The 13,584-nt window shown below is 46.4% G+C and overlaps 1 protein-coding gene across 1 annotated transcript in view; it reads left to right on the top strand.

Moving 5' to 3' along the window:
• Nucleotides 1-1,315: 1,315 nt before the first annotated feature.
• The window catches only part of acbd6 (acyl-CoA binding domain containing 6), a 207,332-nt gene continuing 195,063 nt past the window's right edge, over nucleotides 1,316-13,584 (top strand). Inside the window, exons 1-3 of the mRNA XM_041208380.1 lie at nucleotides 1,316-1,615; nucleotides 10,679-10,743; nucleotides 11,973-12,069. Coding sequence (XP_041064314.1) covers nucleotides 1,412-1,615; nucleotides 10,679-10,743; nucleotides 11,973-12,069 — 366 coding nt within the window. The 5' untranslated portion in view covers nucleotides 1,316-1,411. The remainder of the gene's footprint in view (nucleotides 1,616-10,678; nucleotides 10,744-11,972; nucleotides 12,070-13,584) is intronic.

Genomic DNA, 13,584 nt, shown 5'->3' on the forward strand with positions numbered 1-13,584 from the left:
AACAGACTTGTGAGAAAAGTTATTGCTCATGGGATAAAAGGGACAGTAGCAACGTGAATACAAAATTGGCTGAAAAATTGGATTAGAGCATAATGGTCAAAGGATATTTTTCGGGCTGGAGGAAGGTTTGTAGTGGAGTTCCCCAGGGGTCGATATTAGGACCTTGCTTTTCTTGATTATAAATTAATGATCTAGATATTGATGTGCAGGGGAAAATTTCAATGATTGCGGATGCTACGAAGTTTGGGACAGGACAGGAGGACAGTGTAGAACTTCAAAAGGACATAGACAAGTTGGTGGAGTAGGCAGATGGGTGGCAGATGAAGTTCAATGCGGAGAAGTGTGAGATGATGCATTTTGGTAGGAAGAACATGGACAGACAATATAAAATAAGGGGTGAAATTTTGAAGGGGGTGCAGGAGCAGAAAGACCTGGGTGTATATGTGCATAGATCATTGAAGATGGCAGGACAGGTGGAGAGCAGTTAATAAAGCATATAGTATCCCGGGCTTTATTAATAGGGGCATAGAGTACAAGAGCAAGGAGTTTATGCTGAATTTGTATAAGACAGTCGTTAGACCTCAGCTGGAGTATTGTGTACAGTTCTGGGCACCACAGTGTAGAAAGGATGTGAACATATTGGAGAGTGTGCAGAAGAGATTTACAAGAATTCATCCAGGGATGAGAAACTTCAGTTATTACGATAGGTTGGAGAGGTCGGGACTGTTCTCCTTGGAGAGAAGGCTAAGAGGAGATTTGATAGAGATGTTCAAAATCATGAGGTGCTTGGACAGAGTAGATAGGGAGAAGCTGTTTCCTCTCGCAAAAGGATCAAGAACCAGAGGGCACAGATTTAAAGTGATTTGCAAAAGAAGCAAGTGTGACGTGAGAAAAAAGATTTTCACAGGAGTGGTTCCAGTCTGGAATGCACTGCCTGGAAGTCTGGTGGAGGTGGGTTCAATCGAGGCAGTCAAGAGGGCATTAGATGGTTATTTGAATAGAAACAATGTGCAGGGGTACGGGGAAAAGACAGGGGAATGGCCCTAGGTCATAATGCTCACTTGGAGAGCCAGTGCAGACGCGACGGGCCGAATAGCCTCCTTCTGCGCCGTTAAAATCCCGTGATCTACAATCTTTAGAATTCAAACTCATTGGAATCGTGCCCTTTATTTTTGTACACGCTGGGGAGCCTGCGCTGCACAACCGGAACCTTCGTCCGGGGTAGGCGGGTTCCACCCGGAGTGTTGATGGGTCCGGGCCAGTTTGTCAATAGTTAGTGAGAAGTTGGGGGGGGGGGGGGTGGTGGTGAGGGGGAGCCGCGGATAACGAGCGATTAATCAACCACTCATCTGCCTGTTAGTCAGCAGTAACCGAGGAGAGTCGCGGGAGGCCTGGGGCTGGAACCGGGCACATGGCGGCGGTGTCGGGCCGGGCGAGCGGCAGCGGGAGTGAGGAGCATCCGGAGTCGGAGGCCGGGCTCGCGGACGGGGAGGAGGGGGGCGGCGCCGAGCGCGCGCTGGAGGCCGAGTTCGAGCACGCGGCTCAGCACGTGCAGCTGGTCGTGCACGAGGCGGGACGGGAGACCCTGCTCTACCTGTACAGTCGCTTCAAACAGGTAACCAAATACCGCCCTCCCCCCGGCATAGGTAACTAAATACCCCCCAGCCCGGGAATAGGTAACTAAATACCCCCCAGCCCGGGAATAGGTAACTAAATACCCCCCAGCCCCGGGAATAGGTAACTAAATACCCCCCAGCCCGGGAATAGGTAACTAAATACCCCCCAGCCCGGGAATAGGTAACTAAATACCCCCCAGCCCGGGAATAGGTAACTAAATACCCCCCAGCCCGGGAATAGGTAACTAAATACCCCCCAGCCCGGGAATAGGTAACTAAATACCCCCCAGCCCGGGAATAGGTAACTAAATACCCCCCAGCCCCGGGAATAGGTAACTAAATACCCCCCAGCCCGGGAATAGGTAACTAAATACCCCCCGCCCCGGGAATAGGTAACTAAATACCCCCCGCCCCGGGAATAGGTAACTAAATACCCCCCGCCCCGGGAATAGGTAACTAAATACCCCCCAGCCCGGGAATAGGTAACTAAATACCCCCCAGCCCGGGAATAGGTAACTAAATACCCCCCGCCCCGGGAATAGGTAACTAAATACCCCCCAGCCCGGGAATAGGTAACTAAATACCCCCCAGCCCCGGGAATAGGTAACTAAATACCCCCCAGCCCGGGAATAGGTAACTAAATACCCCCCAGCCCGGGAATAGGTAACTAAATACCCCCCGCCCCGGGAATAGGTAACTAAATACCCCCCAGCCCGGGAATAGGTAACTAAATACCCCCCAGCCCGGGAATAGGTAACTAAATACCCCCCAGCCCGGGAATAGGTAACTAAATACCCCTCAGCCCGGGAATAGGTAACTAAATACCCCCCAGCCCGGGAATAGGTAACTAAATACCCCCCAGCCCGGGAATAGGTAACTAAATACCCCCCAGCCCGGGAATAGGTAACTAAATACCCCCCAGCCCGGGAATAGGTAACTAAATACCCCCCAGCCCGGGAATAGGTAACTAAATAGCCCCCAGCCCGGGAATAGGTAACTAAATACCCCCCAGCCCGGGAATAGGTAACTAAATACCCCCCGCCCCGGGAATAGGTAACTAAATACCCCCCAGCCCCGGGAATAGGTAACTAAATACCCCCCGCCCGGGAATAGGTAACTACATACCCCCCGCCCCGGGAATAGGTAACTAAATACCCCCCAGCCCGGGAATAGGTAACTAAATACCCCCCAGCCCGGGAATAGGTAACTAAATACCCCCCGCCCCGGGAATAGGTAACTAAATACCCCCCGCCCCGGGAATAGGTAACTAAATACCCCCCAGCCCGGGAATAGGTAACTAAATACCCCCCAGCCCCGGGAATAGGTAACTAAATACCCCCCAGCCCGGGAATAGGTAACTAAATACCCCCCAGCCCAGGAATAGGTAACTAAATACCCCCCAGCCCGGGAATAGGTAACTAAATACCCCCCAGCCCGGGAATAGGTAACTAAATACCCCCCAGCCCGGGAATAGGTAACTAAATACCCCCCAGCCCGGGAATAGGTAACTAAATACCCCCCAGCCCGGGAATAGGTAACTAAATACCCCCCAGCCCGGGAATAGGTAACTAAATACCCCCCAGCCCGGGAATAGGTAACTAAATACCCCCCAGCCCGGGAATAGGTAACTAAATACCCCCCAGCCCGGGAATAGGTAACTAAATACCCCCCAGCCCGGGAATAGGTAACTAAATACCCCCCAGCCCGGGAATAGGTAACTAAATACCCCCCAGCCCGGGAATAGGTAACTAAATACCCCCCAGCCCGGGAATAGGTAACTAAATACCCCCCACCCCGGGAATAGGTAACTAAATACCCCCCGCCCCGGGAATAGGTAACTAAATACCCCCCGCCCCGGGAATAGGTAACTAAATACCCCCCGCCCCGGGAATAGGTAACTAAATACCCCCCGCCCCGGGAATAGGTAACTAAATACCCCCCGCCCCGGGAATAGGTAACTAAATACCCCCCGCCCCGGGAATAGGTAACTAAATACCCCCCGCCCCGGGAATAGGTAACTAAATACCCCCCGCCCCGGGAATAGGTAACTAAATACCCCCCACCCCGGGAATAGGTAACTAAATACCCCCCAGCCCGGGAATAGGTAACTAAATACCCCCCAGCCCGGGAATAGGTAACTAAATACCCCCCAGCCCGGGAATAGGTAACTAAATACCCCCCGCCCCGGGAATAGGTAACTAAATACCCCCCGCCCCGGGAATAGGTAACTAAATACCCCCCGCCCCGGGAATAGGTAACTAAATACCCCCCGCCCCGGGAATAGGTAACTAAATATCCCCCGCCGCGGGAATAGGTAATTAAATACCCCCAGAACAGGTAACCAAATATCCCCCACAATAGGTAACCAAATACAACCCCCCCCCCCCCGAACAGGTAACCTAATATCCCCAGGAACAGATAACCAAATACCCCCCCCCACCCCCAGGAATAGGTAACTAAATAGCCCCAGGATTAGGTAACTAAATATCCACCACAATAGGTAACCAAATACAAATCCCCCCCTCCCCCCCCCCAAACAGGTAACCAAATACTCCCCTCCCGGGAATAGGTACCTGAATACCCCCAGAACAGGTAACCAAATAACCCCCACCCCCACCAGGAATAGGTAACTAAATACCCCCACCACAGGGAACAGGTAACAAATACCACCCCCCCCCCCCCCCCAGAACAGGGAACCAAATATCCTCCACAACAGGTAACCCAATACCCCCCCCCCCCACAGAACAGGTAACTAAATACCCCCCCCACAGAACAGGTAACTAAATACCCCACCAGAACAGGTAACTAAATACCTCCCCCAGAACAGGTAACTAAATACCCCCCCAGAATAGGTAACTAAATACCCCCCCAGAACAGGTAACTAAATACCCCCCCAGAACAGGTAACTAAATACCCCCCCAGAACAGGTAACTAAATACCCCCCCAGAACAGGTAACTAAATACCCTCCCCCAGAACAGGTAACCAAATACCCCACCCCAGGGAACAGGTAACAAATAGTCCCCAAGGAACTGGTAATCAATCCTCCCTGGGAACATATAACCCAGCCAAATAACCCACACCAGGGAACCAGTAACAAATGCTCCCCAACATCCCCCCCAAGAACAGGTAACCGACTAACCCACCCCAGGGAGCAGGTAACAGATGCCCCCCAAAGAACATGTAATAAATGCCCCACCCCAGGGAACAGGTAACCAAATACCCCACCCCAGGGAACAGGTAACCAATACCCTACCCCAGGGAACAGGTAATCATATACCCCCACCACAGGGAAGAGGTAACAAAATCCCCGCCATGGGAACGGGTAACCAAATATCTCTTGGAAGCAGGTAACCAAATACCCCCACCCTCCCAGTGAACAGGTAACTGAATAACAACTCTCCCTCAGCCCCACCCCCCACCGGGAAGAAGTAACATATACCCCACACCACACTCCTCTGCTGGCACACAGTGGCAGCAGTGTGTACCATCTGCAGGATGCACTGCACAAATTCACGAAGGCTCCTTAAGCAGCACCTCCAAACCCATGACCATTACCACCTAGAAGGACAAGGGCAGCAGATAGCTGAGAACTCCACCAGTTGGAAGTTCCCGTCCCAGTCACTCACCATCCTGAATTGGATATGCATTGTCGTTTCTTCACTGTCACTGGGTCATAATCCTGGAACTTCCTCCCTAACAGCATGATAGGTTTACCTACACAAGGACTACAGCAGTTCAAGAAGGCAGCTCATCACCACCTTCCTAAGAGCAACTAGGGATAGGCAATACATGCTAGCCCAGCCAGGGAAGTCCACATCCCATGAATGAATAAAAAAAGGAAAAGGTAACAATTGCTCCCTGGCAGCAGGCAACAAAAAGCACCCTCCTCCCTGACTTGAGGGAAGAGGCGCCAAGTAGCCCTCCCCGGGTGGAGGCGCCAAGTAGCCCTCCCTGGGTGGAGGCGCTCAATATCTCCCCCCCCCCCCAGCCGAGTGGAGGCACCGAGCAGCCCTCCCTGGCTGGAGGCGCCAAATACCCTCCCTAGCTAGCGATACCAAATAGGCCTCTCTGGGTGGAGGCGCCAAATAGGCCTCTCTGAGAGGAGGCGCCGAGCAGCCTTCCTCGGGTGGAGGCTCCAAGTAGCCCCCTCTGGGAGGAGGCGCCAAATGCCTGCCCCCTCCCCCGGTAGGAGGTGCCAAATACCCTCCCTGGCTAGTGATACCAAATACCCCTCTCCGGAAGAGGTACCAAATACCCTCCCCCGGTAAGAGGTACCAAATACCCTCCCCGGCTAGCGACACCAAATATCCCAATCCGGGAGGAGACGCTCAATACCCGCCCCGTCTCCGGGAGGAGGCTCCCAATATCTCCCCTGCTCCCCCGGTAGGAGATGCCAATACCCTCCCTGGCTTGCGATACCAAATACTCCACCCTCAGGAGGAGGTGCCACATAGCCCCCCCGCCCCCCCCCCCCCCGGGAAGAGGTACGAAATACCCCCTCTCCCCGGGGAAGCGGTACCAAATACCCGTCCCTGGGAAGGGGAACCAAATTCCCCTCCTACTCCCCATGGAAGGGGTAACCAATACCACCCCCTCCCCCTGGAAATAAGTAACATACACCCCTCTCCCTTGCGGGAAGTGGTAACAAATACCTCAGGAAGAGGTACCAAATGCATATAATATTACTTGGCTGGTAATCATAAGGCCTGGACTAATGCTCTGGAAACACGAGTTCAAATCCCACCATGGCAGCTGGTGAAATTTAAATGCAGTTAATTAATAAATCTGGATTGGTGACCATGAACCTACTGGAATGTGGTAAAAACCCATCTGGTTCACTGATGTTCTTCGGGGAAGGAAATCTGCTGACCTGGCCTGCATATGATTCCAGACTCTCAGATGTGTGGTTGAATCTTAACTGTCCTCTGAAATGACCTAGCAAACTAATCAGTTGTATGAGGGAGGAGCACAAATGCTGGCCTTGCCAGTAATGCTCACATCCCATGAAGGAATAAAAATGAAAGTAAACTTCTCCTATTTCAGTCCCTAACCCACAAGGCCACCCTCATGTTTGTCTCTTGCCCGGATATCTTGCTAACCTTAATCAGTTTTTTTTAGATATAGGCATAAGACCCTGCTTTATGAGCTCCAGAAGGTATTGTACAAAAACCTATGCCTAGAGTTAGGTCCTTGACAGAGATAATAGGCTTATGCTGTTCTATGTCTTTGTCAGCTCTAGACAGCTGCTATAGAATCTCTCTTAAGTGAGAAGAGAGAGAGAGTGCTAGTTCTATAATATTCAATTAATTCCTTAAGATCTTATGTTACTGGACAGCCATTTCTTACATTGGGTAACAGATTTTAATACATGACTGTAAATCTGCACCTGGCTTAGTAGACTGATCGCCTGTGCTTACTTCTCTGTATATTACTGCACCCAAGTGCACAGGATCAAACAGGTGCAGATAAATCTCTGACCATACGGAGAGTAGTATTGCAGGTGAAAATGTAGGTAAAAAAATCATTAAATTGTTTATATGGGAAATTATGGCTGGTGTTATGATCCACGTAGAGACTGATAACTTTTAAGAGATAAATTTCCCAGTGACCGATGGAAAGAATCACATGACAAAATTTCACATTTTTAGAACTTTCCTGAAACAAACATACTAAACTCAACAACTAAACATTGGAAAAACTCAGCAGGTCTGGCAGCATCGGCGGAGAAGAAAAGAGTTGATGTTTCGAGTCCTCATGACCCTTCGACAGAACTTTTCTTCTCTTTTCTTGCTGAGTTTTTCCAGGTAATTCTGTTTTTGTTTTGGATTTCCAGCATCCGCAGTTTTTTGTTTTTAACAACTAAACATTACTTAGTAAAATACGCTAAAATACAGAAGAGCAACTTTGCCCATTAACTAATTAACACAACCGAAAACCCCATGACATGTTAAAATGCTACACCACCCTCTCAGCAGATACGTATCCTTGTGGATAGAGCCCCAGACTCCTCTCGGCTTCCAAAAGGATCCTTTCTTTCCTGTCACATCCTCTGGTGGCTCCTTGGTTTTTAAATCTCTACAAGTCCTGTCTCTTCAAACAGAGGACCTGTTCTCACCAGCATTCTGCTTGATGGTTAACACAAAAACAGTCTTTCCTTCTGCTTGGCACAGCAGCAGCTGTTTTCAGTTTGCCTCTCCAGTTTTCTCTTCCTGCATGAATCTGAGAGTCTGAGTCTAGCAAGACCAGCTGCCCCTTTTTTGTGTCAAGGTGTGAAAACTGGTGCTTGAGTTTCTATGGGTTTCAACCTGGGCCTCTAGTAGCCTGACAACCACATCACATATGCCTGTCTCCGTGGAAGTAGTACAATTACACCATCCCCCATTACAGGACATTCCGTTTTACCTTAAAACCTTAAAAGACACAGTTTCAAACATAACCATCTTATAAGGTCTTGCCTTATTTATAATGCTGGTGAATGAAACTCTCAGGATCTAATGTCAGGCATGGTAACATTGATAAACAGAGCTTATTTTTTGTTGCAGAAATAAATTTTGTCCTTCAGCAAAGTGGAAAATATACAAGCACTGTCCAAAAAAACACTACTTACGTAGTAAAAGTCAGTTAAAAGACATGCTGGGGTACAGAATACCAGCTGGGTTAGCATTGATAACTTTGATTATTGCACTTGCATTGTTAGTGTTGACCTTGGTGCATCTAAACCACAGCTAACTATTTGGCTACTGGCTGCAGAACCCAACTGTCTGTAGATTGAGTCCAGGTGCTCAATATAAATCTGCAACAGGAAGGATGTGGTTATTGAAACTGCCAAAGAGAACCCCTGCCCTCTTCTCCAAGTTCTCAGTCAGTCAGAATTGTCAGTCAATCTGCTTCTTCCCCTGACTAGGGCCTATTCTTTGATTTGTATCAAAGCGGATTGGGAATATTCCTCCCAGGCATCCTTAAATGAAAGCAGTGATGACTCCAACTCTTATAATCAAACAGCCATTCCTCAATATTCAATTTCTGATAATGGTAGAGATGTTTCTGATTCAATGTAATGGCCATGAATTGATTTAGGATTATGCTACTTAGCTGACTGCTTCTCTGTTTGAGCTAGCCACTTTATTCCCTTTTTGTTACAGATGGGCATGTGAATTTTTCACGTGTAATATCCAGTTGAATGATGGAAAAATAACCAACAGTACAATGATACAGATTTTTCCTTTCAAGGTTTAAGCTGTACCAATGATTTGCAGCAACGACAGGTTGTCACTGATGATGATTGGTGATCATAGAATCTTGCAGGACAGAAGGAAGCTATTTGGGCCTCCATGCTTGTGCTGGTTCTTTGAAAGTGCTATTCAATTAGTCCCACTCCCTTGCTCTTTTCTGTTGACCCTACAAACTTTACTTTTTTAAGTATATATCCAACTCCTTTTTGATTGTTACTATTGAGAATCTGCTTGCAACACCTTTTCAGGCAGTTCGGTCCAGGTTGGCTGGTTCTTCTTTCAGCTTTTCCTGTGTTATGTGGGATCAACACAATGCTGGTTGATCACCTTCATGTCAACCATCATTTTTGGATTTGGCAGGTGGTTTTACAGCCAGATCCTCTTCCTGACGTTATCTCTCCATGTTTTTCCAGGCTTGGGGCCAGCACTGATACTGGTTTGCCTGCACCAGTGGCTGGATTCTTTTGTCGCCAACAAGTCTTGGAGTGGAACTTGAAGCCAGGGCCTTCCAGCTCAGTCCCTGGTTCGCTGTCCACTGAGCCACTCCAGCTCCCGTAGGTAGTTCAGTCCCCTCTGGTTCTTCTCCCAATGATCTTAAATCTGTCTCTTTGGCCATTCCTTCTGCCAGTAGAAACAGTGTCTCTTTATTTACTCCAACAAAACCTCTCTAATTTTGAACACCTCTATTAAATACCCCCTTAACAACTTCTTTAGCTCTGCAAGTTTGCCCAGGAATTGCTGCAGCAAACAGACTCTTAGGTGTGTGCTGAGTTAGCTGATCTAAGCCTGGCCCACGCAATTGGTTTTGGCTCTTCTGGATTAGAGCAGGAAAGGTTGGCTTCTCTTGAGTACTGCCCATTGATCCAAGTTGGAAATGCATGTGCGCCTGTTCAGTCTCAGCTTCAAGGCCCTCGTTGTCAGATGGAGTGCCAGCATTCACTGTTGGAGTTCACACCTGAGTAATAGCCATATACTTCACCCATCGCCAAAGGAATCATACTCCAGCATCGAACCAAGAGGGGAGGAGACAGTTGGCTGTGTCAAAAAAAAAATGATTTTGGTCCAGGAATGCAATCCCTGTGAAGACCTGACAGTTTTAAATTGGGTGCTGTTTGTTTTATTTGCTCATCCCACATTGGTAATAAGCTGGGTTATGATGTGATCAAGTAACGTTGAATGGTGTCACTCTGAAGAGATTGACAAAGAAAAGAGATAGAGGAAGGAGTTTGTAATATAAAGTGAGGAAATTATAGAACGCCTGGATAATTTTATATAAAGCTAATCTTGCAAATGTAAAGCTCTCTCTTGTGAGTAGAATAAATTGTACAGTAGGAAAAATAGTCCTAATCTGTCCAGCTGAATATTTGTGAGCTCCACAGTGATAAGGCAGTTTTGTGGTACATTGGATACATTTATTAAAAACAGAGCAAGACGATAGTGGTGAACGAAAGATAAGAGCATGGTCGCACATTCTGGAGCTCTAAAGGGCAAGAATTTTAGGTTGCGTCTTTGAAACCGTCAGTGTTTTTTCCATTTGGTTGGACTTTTCTTCAAACTAAGTTTCTGACATCCACAGGCAGTGACCATTGTTCTACTGTCTATCGATTCCAAAGCATGCACTTCTTTAACTTTTGACCCCAACTAGTTGAAACAGAATGAACATTTCTTCTGCCTCTTGCTGGGAATGGTACAAAGAGTAAAAACAATTTCAAACTAAAAGTAAAAATTGTAGCCCATGTCACATTGCATCATTTCAATGAGGTTTGTGGAAACTGACCATTTTCAATTATCAATAATTTCAGCCATTATTCCTGTGTTTTGTTTTCTAGGCCAAATTTGGGAAATGCAATGTCCCAAAGCCTGGATTCTTTGATTTTGAAGGCAAACAGAAATGGTAAGTGGTTTTTAAAAAATGATTTTTTAAATATAAGTGCTAAATATAAGTACCAATATATGTTTGGAGAGAGAATAAAATATGTGTAGGATGGAATAAAAACAGTGCCGGAAATACTGAACAGGTCTAGCATAGCATCTATGGAGAGAGAAAGAGTTGTTTCGAGTCCAATATGACTCTTCATGTGCAATCATGCTCTCATCTTTGGTTTACCACTATAGTCTTGGTCTATATTCAATAAATGCATCAAATATACCTCAAGTATTACTTTGTCACTGTGGAGCTCACAATTATTCAGCTGCAGTGATTAGGACAACTTTTCTTGCTGCACAATTTATTCCACTTCCTGTTCTGAAGAGTCATATTCGATTCAAAATGTTAACTCCGTTTCTTTCTCCCTAGATGTTGCCAGACCTGCTGAATATTTCCGGTATTTTCTGGTTTTATTTCAAATGTCCAACCACAGTATTTTGCTTGTATTTGTTTGTATGGGTAGGATGGAGTCCAGTCAGAGATTCAGATAAAACCATAAAAGCAACGTTCCAATGGATTGCTAAGCTTCAAGGTTGGGTAACTGCTTTTCATTCTACCCTGATATTAGTTTGGGTTTTGAGGTACATATTTTGCTTTTACAAGTTAAGATTGAAAATTTTCTTTTCTTTTTTGCATGTGGACATTTGCTGTTGTGCTGGTCCAAAAATGAACTGTCAAGTGCTGGAAGCCTGGGTTGATTTCCCACTATTCATAAGTTGTATTTTTTTTTTTTTGCCTGTTCAAGTTTGAGGACCAGTGTTCAAGAAGGATCAACTGGAGTTTTCTGTGCTTTTGATTTGAAGAGAGGTATTACTGAAACCAGAAATATGAGCATGAGCGCAAGGTGGTGAATTAAAATGGCACGTAAATGGAAGGTCGGGGTCCTGCTTGTGGACTGAGCGAAGATGTTCCACAAAGCAGTCACCCGTTTTGTCTCCACAGTGTAGAGGAGAGCGCAATGTGAGCAGTGAATACAGTATACTAAATTGAAAGTACACTCCTTGTTGAGCTATGGGAGGGATGCTGGTGCCTGTAAATCTGAATCCTGCCCTGTACGTTTTGGAAGAGGAAGGGTCAAAATTTAGAACATGAACAGATGTTGTGCCCAGCAGTATATCTGATGAGGCAAGCCAAATCTGAACATTTTGCTTTCCTTTAAATACCTTCAGCTTAAATTGTTTCTTGTTTACTGACAGGGAAGCATGGAAGGCAATGGGTGATATGACTGCACAACAGGCTATGCAGGAATATGTTGCAGCTGTAAAGAAATTGGACCCAGAGTGGAATCCTAAGGTAATGTTACAGGAAGGCTGAAAAAATTTACACCCTCAAGTTGAGGTTTTAGAAATAACCACATTTTCTATTATTTGCTTCCTTTACTCTTCCTTGATCTTTTCTTCACTACGTTCTCGCTCCCTCCTGTCCTATGTGACCAGTTACCACTCTTTCCTTGGGTGTCTTTTCTTTTGTCCTTCAGCTTCTCGCTGTAGTTGCATAGTTCAAATACATCCGTGACCAAGTGAGAAGTTTGTGGAATTCTCTTTTATATTCACAAAGTTAGGATTATAAACAAGGAAACTGCACTGTATAATAATGTGTGGATATGTAATAGGTTTAAAATAACTGGTTAAAGCCTCTGCTACAAAATTGGATAAAGGAATTTCAAATCAGTGCATTACACATTAGTTTCTAATTTAATATCCAGGTCAGTGTGCTCTGATGACACTCAGGAATGTCATTATGCCGCTTTATCCTGTGCTTTCCTTAATGTGGGTATGCATTTGCACCCATTGTGGCAGAGAGACATGTTAACAGGCAATAACCCTTTCTCTCCAAAAGGAGGAAGCAAAGATTGGTGCTCAACCACAGCATTTTTGTTATCATTTGGCTGCTGAAGTATGAAGGGCACAGGCAGATCCCTGGGAACAGCATATCTATGGTTCCAAACCTCTCCTTCATTGTGGGGGTTTTCCTGGGTCTGTTCTGGACCTATTGATAAAGATTGTTTGCTATGATTAGTCAAATTCTCCATTATTAGTGTATCATGATGGCAGAAGGTGAACTAGGTCAACCTTAACCTTGGCCGCCTTTGCCAAGCAATCCCTATGTACATGGTACTTCTCATCTTTTGATGCATCCATCCTATGAAGTGGAGTCACTGCAAGAGTTCCTCAGGGCAGTGTCCTAAGCCCAACCATCTTCACCTGCTTCATCAATGACCTTCCTTCCATCATAAGGTAAGATAATCGTTTGGTAGTATAGAACTTGAGTATTTTTGAAAAAAGAGACATGTCGAAGCTCTTCAGGATACTTCGGAAGAATACCAATATAGGGGCAAGACAACAACTTATAGTGTATGTGAAGAGAGTGCTGATTGGTTGGCAAATGGAGTCTGATTCACAGAGGCGTTGACAAAACGCACCGGTTAATGGTGACTGACAGCTGCCAAGCATTGTTTGAAACTTAAACCAGGAAGTCTGACCCTCATTCATCAAGGCATTGCCTTGAAGAATGAGTCAGCGAATGGCTGCCACTTATTTTGTTAAGCTGAAACGAGTGCAACGTGTGTGCGGGTTTTTTCTGCCTGCAATGAACAGGACTCCGTGTATTAATATATGTAGCTTCCAGTACATGCAAATGTGCCACACTGTGAGCCTGACTGACCATCTTAAATTGGTTGTCAGCATAATTCTTAGCACACTGAGGATTATTTAGCAAATGTTGCCCAATCGCGGAATCAGATCTAATGTTGGACACTGTTTTGAGTTTTGCAAGCACGGGCTGGTTGGATATGGCCTGTATTTTGTC

This window comes from Carcharodon carcharias, chromosome 16 (genome assembly GCF_017639515.1).
Source record: "Carcharodon carcharias isolate sCarCar2 chromosome 16, sCarCar2.pri, whole genome shotgun sequence".
Classification (NCBI taxonomy): Eukaryota; Metazoa; Chordata; class Chondrichthyes; order Lamniformes; family Lamnidae; genus Carcharodon; species Carcharodon carcharias.